We start from the raw sequence: 17,563 nt of genomic DNA, 5'->3' as shown, positions 1-17,563 counted from the left end.
GAGTGTGTAACAACCCACCTGCCGAATCAACTAGCCCTGAAAATGGATGGCGCTGGAGCGTCGGGCCGATACCCGGCTGTCGCCGGCAGCGAGACGCGCTTGGAGGTGCGCTCAGCGCGGCTCCCATATGATTGCGCACTGGTGTGCGTCTGGGTCGTGACAGCGTGGCACACGAATGTCTGTGCTGCATTGGATCAGTCTCCTTTCTTTAACAGGCAAAAGCTTTATAACCTCAGTAATGCCTTGCATCGTCTATATTAGATATATAACAACGGGCGGGTGCGGGCGGGTGCGGTTCTGATCAAATGTTACATCGGGTGGATGGCGGATGGTTGACGACTTTCTGATGCGGTTGCGGATGAAATAATTGCCTATCCGCGCATCTCTAGCGCCTACCTATTTAAAAAAATATTTTTTAAACATTTTTTATTGGATTTTTGACATATGCAGTCCAGAAATACAATTCAACACATGTCAAATGTTCTGTTTTGCTCCCCCAAACAAGTAACTCACAATATTTGTATACATTTTCTACCGCTTGTTATATAAAATAATATACAAATGATGAACTAGAAAAAAAAACACTCATCAGTCATATAAGTACAGGCACATTTTGAATCTTATTCAATCGGTGGCACAGGGGTTAGTGCATGTGCCTCACAATACGAAGGCCCTGAGTAGTCCTGAGTTCAATCCCGGGCTCGGGATCTTTCTGTGTGGCGTTTGCATTTTCTCCCCGTGACTGCGTGGGTTCCTTCCGGGTACTCCGGCTTCCTCCCACCACCAAAAACATGCACCTGGGGATAGGTTGATTGGCAACACTAAATTGGCCCTAATGTGTGAATGTGAGTGTTGTCTGTCTATCTGTGTTGGCCCTGTGATGAGGTGGCGACTTGTCACTGGTGTACCCCGCCTTCCGCCTGAATGCAGCTGAGATATGCTCTAGCACCCCCCTCATCCCAAAAGGGACAAGCGGTAGAAAATGGATGGATGGATGGATGGATGAATAAGACTGTGTCTAGGACAAATAGAATACTTTTGCACTCTACTTAAAACCTCTGTCCAAATTTCCTTAGATAAGGTCACACCTAAGTCACCTTCCTAAAGTGACTTAACTGAGTTCAGCGACTCGGGGCGTAAATGAAAATTTTTATTGTAAATATGTGTACCATATTTTCCGCACTATAAGACGCACCTAAAAACCTCAAATTTTCTCAAAAGCTGACATTGCGCCTTATAATCCCGTGCGCTTTATATATGGAGCCACAACAGGCCCGACTGTTTTGTTGACATTCCCTTTAGCGCAGCTCCATCTAATGGACGCATAACGTAACCCCAGCCTCTACTGTAGCGTCTATTCTATGTGCCTTATATATAAACAAAGTTTTAAAATAGGCCATTCATTGAAGGTGTGTCTCATAATCCGATGCGCCTTATAGTGCGGAAAATTGGAGTTAGTACAAATGCCAATAAGATATAAAAAAGGTCACATTTCCACAGTGGCCCCACCGCTACGTATGCCTATATTAGTTTCAGTTTGTTAATCTACGGTGATTGCCGGAATAAACAAACCTTTGCACGATATTCTATTCTATTTTTTGAGTTTCAACTGTCTATAGAAAGTTTCCAACTGTGAAAGTTTCTCAAATTGTTTGTGCTGTTTTAAGCAGTTCCTCCAGGATTGCGTGGACTTTTTTTTATGTCGCAAAATAAAATACCGGAATTTGCGACAGTCTTTCCAAAAAAGTGTAGGCGAACGTGGCAATGTTTGAATGCTTATTTTTTCATTAACTTTGAATCAACTTTTGGTTTTATTAAGTTGCTATCAATGTTATGACTAGTTACAGGTTACCTCACATGTTCACTGCATAAAGCACAAACATTAGAAAAGTAGACTCTAGATGGCAGTAAAAGCACATACTCAGAGCTCATTGTCATATTACTGTACTGTTTACAGTAGATAGTTATAACTAATAATCTTAATAATACATTATACTTACAGAAATAAACACCACTAAAGGATTATTTACTCTCTGCTATCTGCTATGTTGTCCACAAGTTAGAGACATTCTTTATATGTTTTTGACGCCCGAAAAGTGTTTGTCCATCACTATTATTTTTTGTATTTTTCAACACATTTATGCCCACTCGTTAGGGATGGTAATTGATAAGATTTTTCCAGTTCCAATTCCACTTTTGATTCTGCTTAACGATTCGGTTCCTTAACGGTTCTCTTATCGATTCTTATGTGGAAAACAAGTATAAAAGGTGGATTAGCCTCAATTTAGTTTAGTTTAGAAGTAACAAGACCTTAGAAAGCCTACAGTGAAGTCACATACATAGCATAGAATAACAAAAAAGGTACTTAAAAAAAATAATTTAACAAATAGATATTCTTCTACTAATAAATACATATTATTCTGTAGAATTTACCAAAATTAATCATGTGGAAATTACACAAGAATGTAACATTTTGTAACATGTGATTCTAACTTATTAATAATAATAATACATTTTATTTGATATAGCGCTTTTCAGACTACTCAATGACGCTTTACAGCAGGGGTCCCCAAACTATGGCCCGCGGGCCGGATCCGGCCCCCAGCATCCAAAATCCGGCCCACAGGAAGTCCCAAGTAAAAAAAATGTTTTAATTTTTTTTTTAAATCTTTCCTTTCTAATCAATTTTCTACCGCTTGTTACTCTTGGTGCCTCCTAGCCGCTCAGGCAAATCATATTGTCTAAAAATGAATTTTCCCATCGATAACGTGACAATGTTAAATGTTGATGAACATCAATGTTAATTGATGTTAAATGACAAAACTGATTATAAAGACAATATATATATATATATATACAGTATGTATATATATATATATATATATATATATATATATATATATATATATATATATATATATTAGGGATGCAACAACTAATCGATTAAATCGATTAAAATCGATTAAATCGATTAAAATCAATTATAAAAATAGTTGGCGATTAATTTAGTCAACTATTTGCGCAGAGGCAAATTTTTTTTAAATTTTTTTTTTTAACCTTTATTTATAAACTGCAACATTTACAAACAGCTGAAAAGCAATAATCAAAATAATAGGGGTGTAACGGTATGTGTATTTGTATCGAACCGTTTCGGTACGGGGGTTTTGTTTCGGTGCGGAAGTGTACCGAACGAGTTTCCACACGGACATATTAAGTAGCGTACTGCACGCTGTGTAAACAATACTCAAAATGCCGGACATTTGAGGCATTTAAGAAACACCTCCCGACAGCCCCGCAAAAGAGGACATGTCCGGTGAAAAGAGGACGTATGGTCAGTCTATCCTAGGCCCGTTAGCTGCTATCATGCTAGCAAAAGAGGACTAGCAGCGATCGGTTTCACCGGACGTGAAACCGGTCGCTGCTAGCATAGACTGACCATACGTCCTTTTTTCACCGGACATGTCCTCTTTTGCGGGGCTGTCGGGCGGTGTTTCTTAAATGCCTCAAATGTCCTGCATTTTGAGTTAGGGTTGCGTGTATTTTCAATATACGTTCAGGGTTAAGAAAGTTAAAAACACAACAAATTGTGCGCGCAGCAACATTCATGAGGGAGGGGGAGAGACAGAGAGAGCGAGAGAGTTATGATAAATGCGCATGCGTCGCCAGGCTCGATACATTTATTAGATTTAATTTTTTATTATCTATAGCAGGGGTGTCAAAAGTGTGCATTTATGTAACATTTTCCTTGTTTTATTTGGCAAGTTGAAAGAACATGGCGCCAGTATGCTGTTTTTTTCCCAATAAAATACTGGAAAGGATAGAAATGTAGTTTGTCTCTTTTATTCGATTATTAGTCGATTAATCGAAACAATAATCGACAGATTAATCGATTATCAAATTAATCGTTAGTTGCAGCCCTAATATATATATATATATATATATACAGCCTGGCCCCCGGCCAAATGTTTTTAACCCAATGCGGCCCCCGAGTCAAAAAGTTTGGGGACCCCTGCTTTACAGGATAAACAATTTAAATATAAAACAGTACAAAGTAATAATACAAAAAATATATTACATGCAAAGTGAGATATGTCAGCCTTTATTGGTTATAATTTTGATGATTGTGGCTTGCAGTTTATGAAAACTTTGTATTGAAAATCTCAGAAAAAGTGGGGTTTTAAAAAGTGTAAGTTAAGATCATCAAAATGATAAAGGCTTGACAAATTTCACTTTGCATGTAATGAGTTAATATCACGTTTCATATTTGAAGTTAATTACTGACATGAATGGACTTGTACACGATATTCTCATTTTTTTTTATATCACCTGTGTAACAGAGAAAATCTGATGTGAGGAAACATGCAACTTTTCTCTGACTACAATTGCACATTCACCTACCGAAAATTAGGAGTGTCTCCTGGAGCAAATAGACCATAAACTTAGTCGCCGCTCGGTGACATTCGTCTAGCAGCAGACGTGAACTAGAGCGGGAACTGCCCAACTTGGAGCCAGTCAGAATCTGTTTCTCGTCATGCCCATCTAAATGAGAAGGCATAGCGCTAACATGATAGGCGGTGTATTCAGATGACGTGCGAGCGTTACTGCTACCTGGAATGAGATCAGAGCGGTTGAAAAACGGGACTTTCATTAATAATTATTGCATGCTGTATGTTCTAATGTGGGCAGCACGGTGGAAGAGGGGTTTGTGCATCTGCCTCACAATACGATGGTCCTGAGTAGTTGTGAGTTCAATCCCGGCCTCGGGATCTTTCTGTGTGGAGTTTGCATGTCCTCCCCGTGACTGCGTGGGTTCCCTCCGGGTACTCCGGCTTCCTCCCACCTCCAAAGACATGCACCTGGGGATAGGTTGATTGGCAACACTAAATTGGCCCTAGTGTGTGAATGTGAGTGTGAATGTTGTCTGTCTATCTGTGTTGGCCCTGCGATGAGGTGGCGACTTGTCCAGGGTGTACACCGCCTTCCGCCCGATTGTAGATGAGATAGGCTCCAGCGCCCCCCGCGACCCCAAAGGGTATAAGCGGTAGAAAATGAATGGATGGATGGATGTTCTAATGTTTCAGCATATTGCTCGCATGTCCTCCTCTTAATGAAACAACAGCCTTATAACTATTACAAGTAGCGCTATTGCAATCTTTTCTCGTAAAATGTTATTGTTTGTTTCGACCAGGCATCGCCATCTTGAGATTGCACGTTGCGTTATTACGCCATCCCCACCCGAAAGCATCAATAAGAGAATCGCTTGACAAAATGGCAAGTGATTCCACGGAATTGATACACTGGGAACCGGTTCTGAACAAGAACAGGTTTTTAAATCCCATCCCTACCACTCGTTAAAAGCATTTCTTAACCATTGAATGTGATCTAAAGAGATACTTTTTGTTGGTAAATGAGACTATTTCGAGTCTCATCACTTTACAATAATCTGTTTTGTAAATGCTGCCTCTTTGCTAGGTCAGCATTGCAACTTGGAAACTGTTCTCAAGAGACAAATTCAATTGGCAAAAATTACGCTGATCGGTCAAAATATGCGGTGAAGCTGCAGGCATTGGACAAAGTTTTGAGGCCACGCATAATTCGCTGAGATTAGTTGAAATTGCGTAAATTTGCATACATGGTTTATTTGCGACGTTGCAAATTCCTGGAGGGACTGATTAAGTACTAATTCTGTATTTTTTGTCTCACCATTTTATACTGTTGCTATGTGCAGGAGTCTGCTCAGTATGGAGATCATATCTGGTTTGAGACAAATGTGTCGGGAGACTACTGTTATGCGGGAGAACAACACTGTATTGCGAGATCACTGGTTAGTATTGCATTTTAGATCTATCTATAATATATTTATTTATTTGAGCCTGTTTATTTTTAGTGGTGAATGATTACATTTTCACTCAGTAAATTTTTAAAAACAAAAATTCAGTGAATTTTCTAATCTATACAAGTTCATTAATGTCATTAGGCCTATTTTAGTGTGGCTTCAGCCCTCTTAAAAAGTTTTTAAACCCCCTTATAATTATAACCAATTTTTCTTTTGCTCAGGCAGTTTTTTTTAAAATTATCATCGCAGAGATGATCATGTAGTGGAAACTCCAAGTCATTGCTTCTCTTTTAAAGGAAAACTGCACTTTTTTGGGGAATTTTACCTATCGTTCATAATGATTATGAAAGACAGGACGACAGATGGATTTTTTTTTTATGCATTCTAACGTACATACAAGTCCGCTCTCAGCGAAACGAATGGGAGGTTCTCTATTTCGCCCATATAATTCAATAAATAACAATTCAAAAACCACCAACAATAGTCCATTTACATTTCGTGATTTGAATATTGCCAAGTATTTGTGATATTGTGATTATAAACGCTAACACAGACAAACTATTTAAAGTGGTGCCGTGATCACACGCTTGTGTGCAATTTCAACATGCTCGACTGGTGAGGTGTTTCCTTGCTTCCTTTATCCATGGAGGTTTGTTGTAGATCATAAATCATGTCTCTCACCAAGATAGAAGAAGTCTGAGGACGTATTCCAACAAGTTGGTACACTTAAACAGACAATTTAGACTCGAAAATGGCAAGAAAGACACAAATAGACACTTGGGTCCACCCCCTTTTGTTCGCAAGGATTATGAATAATTTTTCATCTAAATGGGAATATATAAACATCCTATCAGACATTTTACAGTAAGTGATGTTTTATTATGTTTGTTGGCTCTCAAAAAGTCTGCAGTGAGCAATAATCAGTGATGCTGTTAAAAAAAAAAAGCAAACGTGATGCGTTTATGAAATTAATGCACCGCCTGTGCTTAAAATTATCCACATACGTAAATATACTGTTGTTATAATTGTCCCTGTTACTACATTACATATATACGTACATCATGTATATAAAACCTTAATGGAGGTGTTTTAAAGTGTTTTAAAGGCTTCATAGGCAGAATAGAGCGGCTCCCATAGTAAGTGGACATTTAATCGCATTTATTAACATTTTAGAATGCGTAGAAAAAAAAAATCAATCCGTTTTTAAATGGTTATTTATTGAATTTTATGCGTGAAATAGAGGACTCCCCAATGGCTCCGCTGTAAGCAAACTTTTATTCACTTTATTTACAAGTTAGAATGCATTAAAAAAAAATCCATCCGTTGTCATGTCTTTCATAATGATTGTGAACGATTCCAAATTCCAAAAAAAGTGAAGTTCCCCTTTCAGCAAAGGTAAAACAGAGTGTGTTTTATTAGAAGAGGGTGTCAGTAGCCGCAAAACTGAACAATACATATGTAAAATGCTAGTAAGTGTGAACAAACAAGCTAACTAAAACCCCACAATGGGGAAGTTCAAGTTTCAAAACAGTCGAGTGAACATAATCAGCACACAAAAATAAGTATCAGAATAAAAAAGGAGCATCAGCATATACAGAACTTCAGGTTTAAACCTACCAACATTTTTGTATTTTTTGTATTCGGCACAAGTACTCCCCTTATCTCTTTATTTGCCTTTGTTCACTCGCAATGAAGAAGCTAACCAACTAAATCATCAATTACTTTCATCTTAATCTATACAATTATTTATATAAATATATACATACATGGCCACTAAAACTTGGTTTAATGTCCTTTAGCAAGTTTAACCTCTATTAGAGGCTTTCAGTGATTCAAATCAATGATTTTTTGGCATAATTCTGGCGCAATATTAAACCACTGTTCTTGTTAAAATTGGAGAGTTTATTTAAATTGTATCTTTACTGGCTCAAACCCGCTCTTTAATGCATAGTCCTAAAATGTTCTACACTGGGCTGAGGGGTGGTATTCCCATTGCAGAAACTTATTTTGTGTTAAACTTGTGTTAAATATTAAAAAAAAACATTTAAATAAATTAATAAGGACCTAACTTAAATAAGACATTGTGACATTATTAATACATGTATGTATGTAGACTTTTGACCGAAACGCTACACTTTTGGAACCCCTGTATAGTATATCATGTCTCTGTGGTCGGTTTCTTTGCTTTTTGTAGTGCATAAATGGTATAGAATTAGTTCCCATAATGCTGCCATTGAAGTACCATTCATTACAGATAATTGGAAAGACACTGATTAAACATGTGGTCATATTAATATTCTCTTCACAGCAAAAGTCAGTCAGCCGGAGAAAGTGTGCTGCCTGCAGGATAGTCGTCCACACAATCTGTATTGAACAACTGGAGAAGGTAACTTATTCAGTTCTGTTCCTCATGACGAAACCAGGGTTTCATTCTGCCCTCTATTTGCTTGTCTTGGCGTGTTTTACGTCATTGAAAAGCTCTTTTTGCCAATATTTGATATATTGTACACTATTCCAAGATGCAGTTATAATACATTGCAAGCTCCGGAAAAAAAATGAATATTAGACTCGTGGCAAACATGAACATGCATTTAAAACTCACTTTCCAAGCCTCGCAGTATTTCTGATGGACATTAAAGAGGAATTTAATATTTTGGCCATCATTCCCAATCTTTATGTGAGACAAGAACACACGTCTTTCTCTTTTCTGTGAGTTTGTAATATCAAAAAATCTGCTTGGGACCTATTTCGCCTATCATGCCCTCTAAAGAAACATCCAAAAACCTCCTTTAACGTTTTATATACACAATGTAAGTATGTATGTTATGTAGTAACGGACACATTAATGATAACATATGATATATACCACCTTTTGCTCATTTTAAACATTACTGAAACTTCTTTCATGGGCACATTGATTTCACAGAAGGCATAGACACGAACATCATACTTCATCAGCAACAGAGCATGTTCTGTGTTTCCTACCATAAAATATACCGGTAGTACCTATAATACCGGTACACGGTCCAGCTGTAGTGTGAAGTGTGTGTTTTGTCTCAATACTTAGCTGTATATTTGCCCGTTGTTCAGCATGAATCTTTGCTAGCAATATCAAGATTTAGTATGTGCTGTTGAGCCTACAAGAGACTTATTCATCTCGTTTATTAATACTATTAGTTTTTACTTACTACTTATTACTTATTAAAATTTAAATTAAGGCAAAAATAAGCAAACAACATATTAAAATCTGGAGGCACTCGAAGACTATATTGAAGAGTGCTTTGATCGTCTCATCATGGGAAAGCCCTCGAAGACGGCAACATCGAAACGGAGCCTCCCGGAAGACTCACCTGGCTATGTGTCATATCTTAGATTCCATCGACAAAAGGCTGATTTGTTTGGATGGCTGCCTCACACTTGTCGAGGTGCTCCACAAGGAGTTTCAAACCATCTGAGAGAGTTTGGACTTTGGACAACAACAGGTCGTCTCTCTGGTCCAACAGAATGCTGCCCTTCGTAAGTCTGTGAAGTCGCCAACCGGGGAAAACAAGATCATGAGGGACACTATGCTGGACCTCCAGGCGAGAAGCATGATCGACAATCTGGTCTTTGCGGGTATACCGAAAAAGACAGAGGAAGATCCAGAGGAAACAGTGAAGTTTTTCACGGAACACCAGCTCAAGCTTCCAGCGTATACCATCAGGACCATCACCTTCCACCGCGTCCACCGGCTTGGAACCAAAAAGCCGGAGAATAGGAGGTCAAGACCCAGCGTAGCAAAATTTGAGCACTACAAGCAGAAGGAGCAGATGAAGGGCCGGGGCCGAGAGCAGAAGGGACCCAACTTCAGCATTAACGACCAATTCCCCACGGCGCCATCTTTTCCCGCTTCGTAAAAGTTTATCGCCGAAGGACACCACGTCGTCATCGCGGTGGATAAACTTTTTATCAACGGTCAACTTTACCGCGACCCTGTATTAACATCTGAAGCACGGTAAATGTTGTAATTTTTTTCCCCTTATGATTCATTCCCTCTTCTCTCTCTCTCTCTCTCTCTCTCTCTCTCTCTCTCTCTCTCTCTCTCTCTCTCTCTCAAAATACGCCTGTGCATCATGATAGCGCTCACGTAAACACCAACCGCTCTCTCTCTCTCGTTTTCCTTTTTATCTCACGTATTTCACTTGTCGAATCCACCACTCTCTTCTTTTTTCTTTGGATTTATTACATTTTTTTTTTCCCTTTCTATTTCTTCACCTGTTATGTGTGCCCTTGTCGTCGTCAGCATTTATCACAATTGATTTACACACACTCTACTAATACAGTACATGCACAATGACTATACACATTTACTCACTTTGCACACATAAATATATGTATGATAGGCTCGCATTAACTACTTTTTAACAAGTAGCTCAATTTTATCTGACATCTCAAACATTCACATCCACCCTATCACCATGAACCTGTCTCACTTTCCCTCACTAACAAAACTATCACTGCACCTACAAAACACTGGAGACTTAATACATCATTACTAAAGAACCCGCACTTTCTTTTTTTGGAAAAAGAATAGACATTCTTTTTAGATTTTAATGACCAAAAAACCATGGCGTGTGTTCTCTGGGAGACCGTGAAAGAAGTTATGCGAGGAAATATTATTTCCTATTCATCATGCAAGAAAAAAAAGGAACGTTTATTAGAGCAGGAACTTGGAAATTAAATCAAACTATTAGAATTAGCTTACGCTAGCTCACAAAATGAACACATTTTGAACAAATTGAGACAACTCAAATTACACTTCAGAAATAATTGATAAGAAAACTCAATTCCTGCTGCATAGGTTACGCTTGGAGAAGTTTGAGCATGACAATAAACCAAGCAAATATTTGGCTAACCAACTAAAAATATACAAAGAAAAAAGCTCTATACCATCCATTAAGGATTCAGCTGGGAAATGTACGCACGTTCCTGAGGAATTTAACTTTTACCGAAACCTATACAGTATATACCCCAGATTGACCCATTTCTTTCAGATATTGAGACATTTCTTAATAATATAGACTTATCTAAATTAAATACAGGGCAGTTATTTAATTTAGATCTCGCTATTTCAGTAGCTGAAATTCCTGATGCTCTACAACAGGTGCCAAACAATAAAGCACCAGGGCCTGATGGGTTCTCTGTGGAATTCTACAAAACATTCTGGTCAGTACTAACTCCAATATTTACAAAAATTGCTTTATAGATTAAAGAAAACGAATTCCTTCCTCCAAATAAGAATTCTGCTATTATCAATCTCTTGCTAAAACCTAATAAAGACTCAACCCTTCCGTTCAGTTACCGGCCAATCTCCCTGATTAATATTGATCTTAAAATTATCAGCAAAGTATTAGCTCAAAGATGACAAAAAGTCACTATATATATATATATATATATATATATATATATATATATACAGTGGGGCAAAAAAGTATTTAGTCAGCCACCGATTGTGCAAGTTCTCCCACTTAAAATGATGACAGAGGTCTGTAATTTTCATCATAGGTACACTTCAACTGTGAGAGACAGAATGTGAAAAAAAAAATCCAGGAATTCACATTGTAGGAATTATAAAGAATTTATTTGTAAATTATGGTGGAAAATAAGTATTTGGTCACTTCAAACAAGGAAGATCTCTGGCTCTCACAGACCTGTAACTTCTTCTTTAAGAAGCTCTTCTGTCCTCCACTCGTTGCCTGTCGTAATGGCACCTGTTTGAACTTGTTATCTGTATAAAAGACACCTGTCCACAGCCTCAAACAGTCAGACTCCAAACTCCACTATGGCCAAGACCAAAGAGCTGTCAAAGGACACCAGGAAAATAATTGTAGACCTGCACCAGACTGTGAAGAGTGAATCTACAATAGGCAAGCAGCTTGGTGTGAAAAAATCAACTGTGGGAGCAATTATCAGAAAATGGAAGACATACAAGACCATTGATAATCTACCTCGATCTGGGGCTCCACGCAAGATCTCATCCCGTGGGGTCAAAATGATCATGAGAACGGTGAACAAAAATCCCTGTACCACACGGGTGGACCTGGTGAATGACCTGCAGAGAGCTGGGACCAAAGTAACAAAGGTTACCATCAGTAACACACTACGCCGACAGGGAATCAAATCCTGCAGTGCCAGACGTGTCCCCTGCTTAAGCCAGTGCATGTCCAGGCCCGTCGGAAGTTTGCCAGAGAGCACATGGATGATACAGCAGAGGATTGGGAGAATGTCATGTGGTCAGATGAAACCAAAATAGAACTTATTGGTATAAACTCAACTCGTCGCGTTTGGAGGAAGAAGAATACTGAGTTGCATCCCAAGAGCACCATACCTACTGTGAAGCATGGGGGTGGAAACATCCTGCTTTGGGGCTGTTTTTCTGCTAAGGGGACAGGCCGACTGATCCGTGTTAAGGAAAGAATGAATGGGGCCATGTATCGTGAGATTTTGAGCCAAAACCTCCTTCCATCAGTGAGAGCTTTGAATCTTCCAGCATGACAATGATCCCAAACACACCACCCGGGTAACGAAGGAGTGGCTCCGTAAGAAGCATTTGAAAGTCCTGGAGTGGCCTATCCAGTCTCCAGACCTCAACCCCATAGAAAATCTGTGGAGGGAGTTGAAAGTCTGTGTTGCTCGGCGACAGCCCCAAAACATCACTGCTCTCGAGGAGATCTGCATGGAGGAATGGGCCAAAATACCAGCTACTGTGTGTGCAAACCTGGTAAAGACCTATAGTAATCGTTTGACCTCTGTAATATAACCTTTGTTGGCAATAACATAGTATTGAGTTGACTTTTTGTTATTGACCAAATACTTATTTTCCACCATAATTTACAAATAAATTCTTTAAAAATCCTACAATGTGAATTCATGGATTTTTTTTCACATTCTGTCTCTCACAGTTGAAGTGTACCTATGATGAAAATTACAGACCTCTGTCATCATTTTAAGTGGGAGAACTTTCACAATTGGTGGCTGACTAAATACTTTTTTGCCCCACTGTATATATATATATATATATATATATATATATATATATATATATATATATAAGGGGTGTGGGAAAAAATCGATTTGAATTCTAATCGCGATTCTCACATTGTGCGATTCAGAATGGATTCTCATTTTAAAAAAATCAATCCAACAAAACAATACACAGCAATACCATAACAATGCAATCCAAGTCCAAAACCAAACCCGACCCAGCAATACTCAGAACTGCAATAAACACAGCAATTGAGAGGAGACACAAACACGACACAGAACAAACCAAAAGTAGTGAAACAAAAATGAATATTATCAACAACAGTATCAATATTAGTTACAATTTCAACATAGCAGTGATTAAAAATCCCTCATTGACATTATCATTAGTCATTTATAAAAAAAAAAAAAAGAACAATGGTGTCACAGTGACTTACACTTGCATCGCATCTCATAAGCTTGACAACACACTGTGTCCAATATTTTCACAAAGATAAAATAAGTCATATTTTTGCTTCATTTAATAGTTAAAACAAATGTACATTATTGCAATCAGTTGATAAAACATTGTCCTTTACAATTATAAAAGCTTTTTACAAAAATCTACTACTCTCCTTGCATGTCAGCAGACTGGGGTGGATCCTGCTGAAATCCTATGTATTGAATGAATAGAGAATCGTTTTGAATCGGGAAAATATCGTTTTTGAATCGAGAATCGTGTTGAATTGAAAAAAAAAATTGATTTTGATTTCGAATCGTGACCCCAAGAATCGATATTGAATCGAATCGTGGGACACCCAAAGATTCACAGCCCTAATATATATATATATATATATATATATATATATATATATATATATATATATATATATATATATATATATATATATATATATATAGTACATCCTGATCAAAAAGGTTTTATCAAAGGGAGACAATCGTCCAACAATGTTCGCCGTCTACTCAATCTGATAGACTATTCAGTAATTCATAACCAAAAAAACCGATGTTGTTTCACTAGATGCTGAAAAAGTGTTTGATAGAGTGAATTTGAATTTTCTTCTAGCTACCCTACAGAAATTTGGATTATGAGCATGGATGAAGGCTCTATATTGTTTTCCCACAGCTTCAGTTAGAACTAACAGCCACATTTGTCCAAGGTTTCATCTTATGAGGGACACTCGGCAAGGTTGTCTGTTATGATCCACTGCCCGGATCATATTTCTGTTTGGGTTTTCGGGTCACATGTGTTTTCTGTTAGTTTTGGACTTCTTTTGTTCCTGTTTGTGCACCTCTGAGTTGGTTTACATAGCTACTTATTACTTTCACCTGCCGCTTGTGTTCCGGACGCGCACCTTTTTGTAATCACTGACATTATTTAAGCCTGCCTTTTCCAGTCAGTCAGTCTGGCTTCTTTATTTGCGTCACGCGACTGCTACGTAAGTTTTTGCTTGTCTCCTAGCCCCTGCTAGTTGTCATAGTCTGTGCTAAGTTGTAGCCTTAGTTTCCGGTGCGCTCGGCACCTTGTCCAGTCGGTTTGTTTTCTGTTTTGTACCTGTTTTGTGTTGTTTTATAATTAAATCAAGTTGTTACCTGCAAGTCCTGTCCGGATTCGTCCTTTGCATCCTCGGAGAACAAAACCCTGCATCATCATGCGCCCCGATCGTAACAGTTGTCCACTATTTTCGTCACTGTTTAAGAGACAGTTTAAGAGACTATTCGAACTACAAGTGTTCACAAAGTACACAGAACAATAATTATGATAAACATCTTGAACTCTTTTTTTTTTTTTTTTTTTTTAGATAAAGATTATTCATGTATTTAATATTTGTTTAGTTTCTATGGTGTATTATTTATTAATTGTTTATTCACTGTTCTTTTACAGAGAACAAGGAAATGGGATAAAATTACTATGTTATGAAAAAGGGTAGGATTAAATAAGCTCAGCTTCTTTGTACTCCTTTTTGGACGTGCTGTCTTGCCTCTGTTGAGGGCGGTCACATTTTTTTCCGCTCCCTTCTTCTCCCTGCTTGCTCTCTTTGTTTTGTCTTGTCTACACTTTTTTTTAAGCCTCTTTCTTTGCGCTGTCCTCCAAATCTAAACATCAGACATGGAGATGATCAGCTGGACTCTCGACTCAATTGACAAAATCTTTTCGACGAGGAAAAGAGGTTCTGGGGAGCCTGGCTGCCCTGATGGAACCATTGCTGCGGGGTACGCGAGAGATTCCTGGGATAAATGGAGAATCATGTGCCTCTCAGTCCTTTCCATCGAGGACGTGGAAGACATCTACCTGTTTGGAATCGTGATCGCGGGGCACCTGCTGATTGGGCTGGGCATTGCTCTGGTCTATCGTCAAATTCGTAAGACGATGGCAGCCATTCAAGGGGCCCATAGGCTGTTTGTCGCAATGGAAGGTTTGGGCCGGGCTGTGGGTTCACAGACTGGGGCGATTTCTGAACTGAATCGCAAGATGGATCACATCATGGAAAAGCTGGTTGAAAGGGAAAAATTGGATATGAGGGCCAGCATGGACGAATAGAACAGACAAGCCATTGTAATGTCTGCTTGCGGAAAAACAAAAATCCTAATCTACGATTTGACTCCCTCGAATGGCCTTGACGCTGCAACAACAGGAGCAGGATGTTCTGAAAATATCCCTGAGGACACCTCAATGATGGACGCTTTTTGACCTCCCTCCCTCTTCAACGACACCTGGAGTCGAACTTTTGCTCGCATGCAGAACGGCCCCAGGCCTATGGACACTACATCAACACACCCAAGACATTGGGCATATACACCCCCCCCCACCCCACGCCTTCACCACCGCTTGATTCCCCTTCGGGGTGATGGACGGCTGGCAGCGCTTCATAGCAGCAGTCGATCTCCAGGGCCCCAACTCCCCCCCCTCTGTTGCGAGTTGTCGTGATTAAGTGTAGCATGTTTATGTGTGCATGGCATGGAGGTTTTTTTCCCCACTCCAGACTAGGCCCCCTTAGGAGCCCAGTCTAGATTGTATTTTTTTACTCATCTTCTTCCCCAGCGTTTTACCTTTTTCCTACCTTTTACGGGGCGCCTCTTGGCGACCCATCAGCGTTCCTGTTCTGTAACCCTGTACACTGTTTGTTTGTCTAATCTTGAACGGGTTTGTACTGAAAACATAGTTTCGTTGTACTTGTTGCAATAACAATAAAGACCTATCCTATCCTATCCTAACTAGAAATATGTGATGCATTACTTTGTATCGTATGCATGTTCGAAATAAACTGAAACTGAATTGAACTGAACTTAACTGTTTGCTATATTTACTGAAACCTCTTGAAACCGCAATTCGACAGCATGCCAATATTAAAGGGATCCATACTGCAACCGTTCATCATAAAATAAGCCTTTATGCTGATGATGTATTACTTTTCCTACAAAATCCAAATTTTTCTCTTCAAGACACAATTTCACACTTTGATAAATTCAGTTCTATTTCAGATTACTCCATCAACTGTTCAAATCAACTGTGTTGCCTATCAATTTGGGCTTTTAGAGCACATCATCGATTCCACTGCACAATGGAGCATTAAATACCTAGTATCAATGTTTCCTCCACACTATCAGATCTGAATGGCCCGAGTTACTCCCCAACCTTAAAATCAATTGAGGATGATCTGGCGTGTTGGAAGACACTGCCCATCTCACTTATGGGAAGGGTTTCTACCGTGAAAATTATGGTCTTGCCTAGGATTAATTATCTTTTTTCAATGATTCCCACCAAACCTTCTGAATTTTGGTTTAAATCACTAGACTCACACATCAATCAGTTTCTTTGGAAAAGTAAACCAGCACGAATAAGCATAGAAACATTACAAAAACCCAAGGGATCCCAAATTGTTTCCATTACTTCCTTGCAAATAAACTACAATACATATTAAAATGGATCAATCACAACGTATTAGATCATTTATGGTTAGATATTGAACAATCACTCAGCCAGGAGATCCCAATTTCTAACTTACCCTTTATTAGCCAAATTCTTCGAAAACACAACTGCTTTAAAAGTATTAATATACGCACTACCTTATTAGCTTGTTGGAGAGTCGGGTGAGCCTGCAGTGTTTTCCCTGGTTCTGGCCTGGCGAGCTGATCTATAGGTGGTCTAGCGGATGGGGGTGCCTGGGCGGGGTTTGGGGTGCGGGTGGGGTTGGGGGTGGCCGCCTCGGGCTGTCCCTCTCGTGGATGGTTGGGCGCGGGCCTTCGCCCGGGGGGCTAGGGTCTTGCTGCTGTCGGCCGGGTGCCAGCCCATAACCCTCTGGATTTGGCTCTCCTTGGGCTTTCTCCTTCCCCTGGGAGGTGAGGGGTAGCTTGGGCCACCCTGCGCTGCGGCCGTGCAGACCCATCCGGTGTCGGGTTGGGGGTGGCCGCTTTCCCCCCATGTTGGGTGTGTATGTTTATGTATATGTCAATCAATCAATCAATGTTTACTTATATAGCCCTAAATCATGAGTGTCTCAAAGGGCTGCACAAGCCACAACGACATCCTTGGCTCGTGCCTCGGCTGTGTGTGTGTGTGTGTGTGTGTGTGTGTGTGTGTGTGTGTGTGTGTGTGTGTGTGTGTGTGTGTGTGTGTGTGTGTGTGTGTGTGTGTGTGTGTGTGTGCATGCAGGTGGATATATGGGTATATGAGTGTTTGATGGATATATATATATATATATA

At 39.3% G+C, this 17,563-nt stretch overlaps 1 protein-coding gene across 7 annotated transcripts in view; it reads left to right on the top strand.

The window, feature by feature from the left end:
* Positions 1-17,563, top strand: part of LOC133617401 (diacylglycerol kinase zeta-like) — a 301,272-nt gene that overhangs the window by 113,438 nt on the left and 170,271 nt on the right. For all 7 annotated transcript variants that reach the window (XM_061977350.2, XM_061977363.2, XM_061977357.2 and 4 more), the window contains 2 exons: positions 5,729-5,824; positions 8,145-8,222. In XM_061977350.2, coding sequence (XP_061833334.1) covers positions 5,729-5,824; positions 8,145-8,222 — 174 coding nt within the window. The remainder of the gene's footprint in view (positions 1-5,728; positions 5,825-8,144; positions 8,223-17,563) is intronic.

The sequence above is a fragment of the Nerophis lumbriciformis genome, linkage group LG01 (genome assembly GCF_033978685.3).
Source record: "Nerophis lumbriciformis linkage group LG01, RoL_Nlum_v2.1, whole genome shotgun sequence".
NCBI classification, from domain to species: Eukaryota; Metazoa; Chordata; class Actinopteri; order Syngnathiformes; family Syngnathidae; genus Nerophis; species Nerophis lumbriciformis.
Note: the sequence above shows the minus strand (reverse complement) of the source record. Positions and strands in the feature narration are given on the sequence as shown.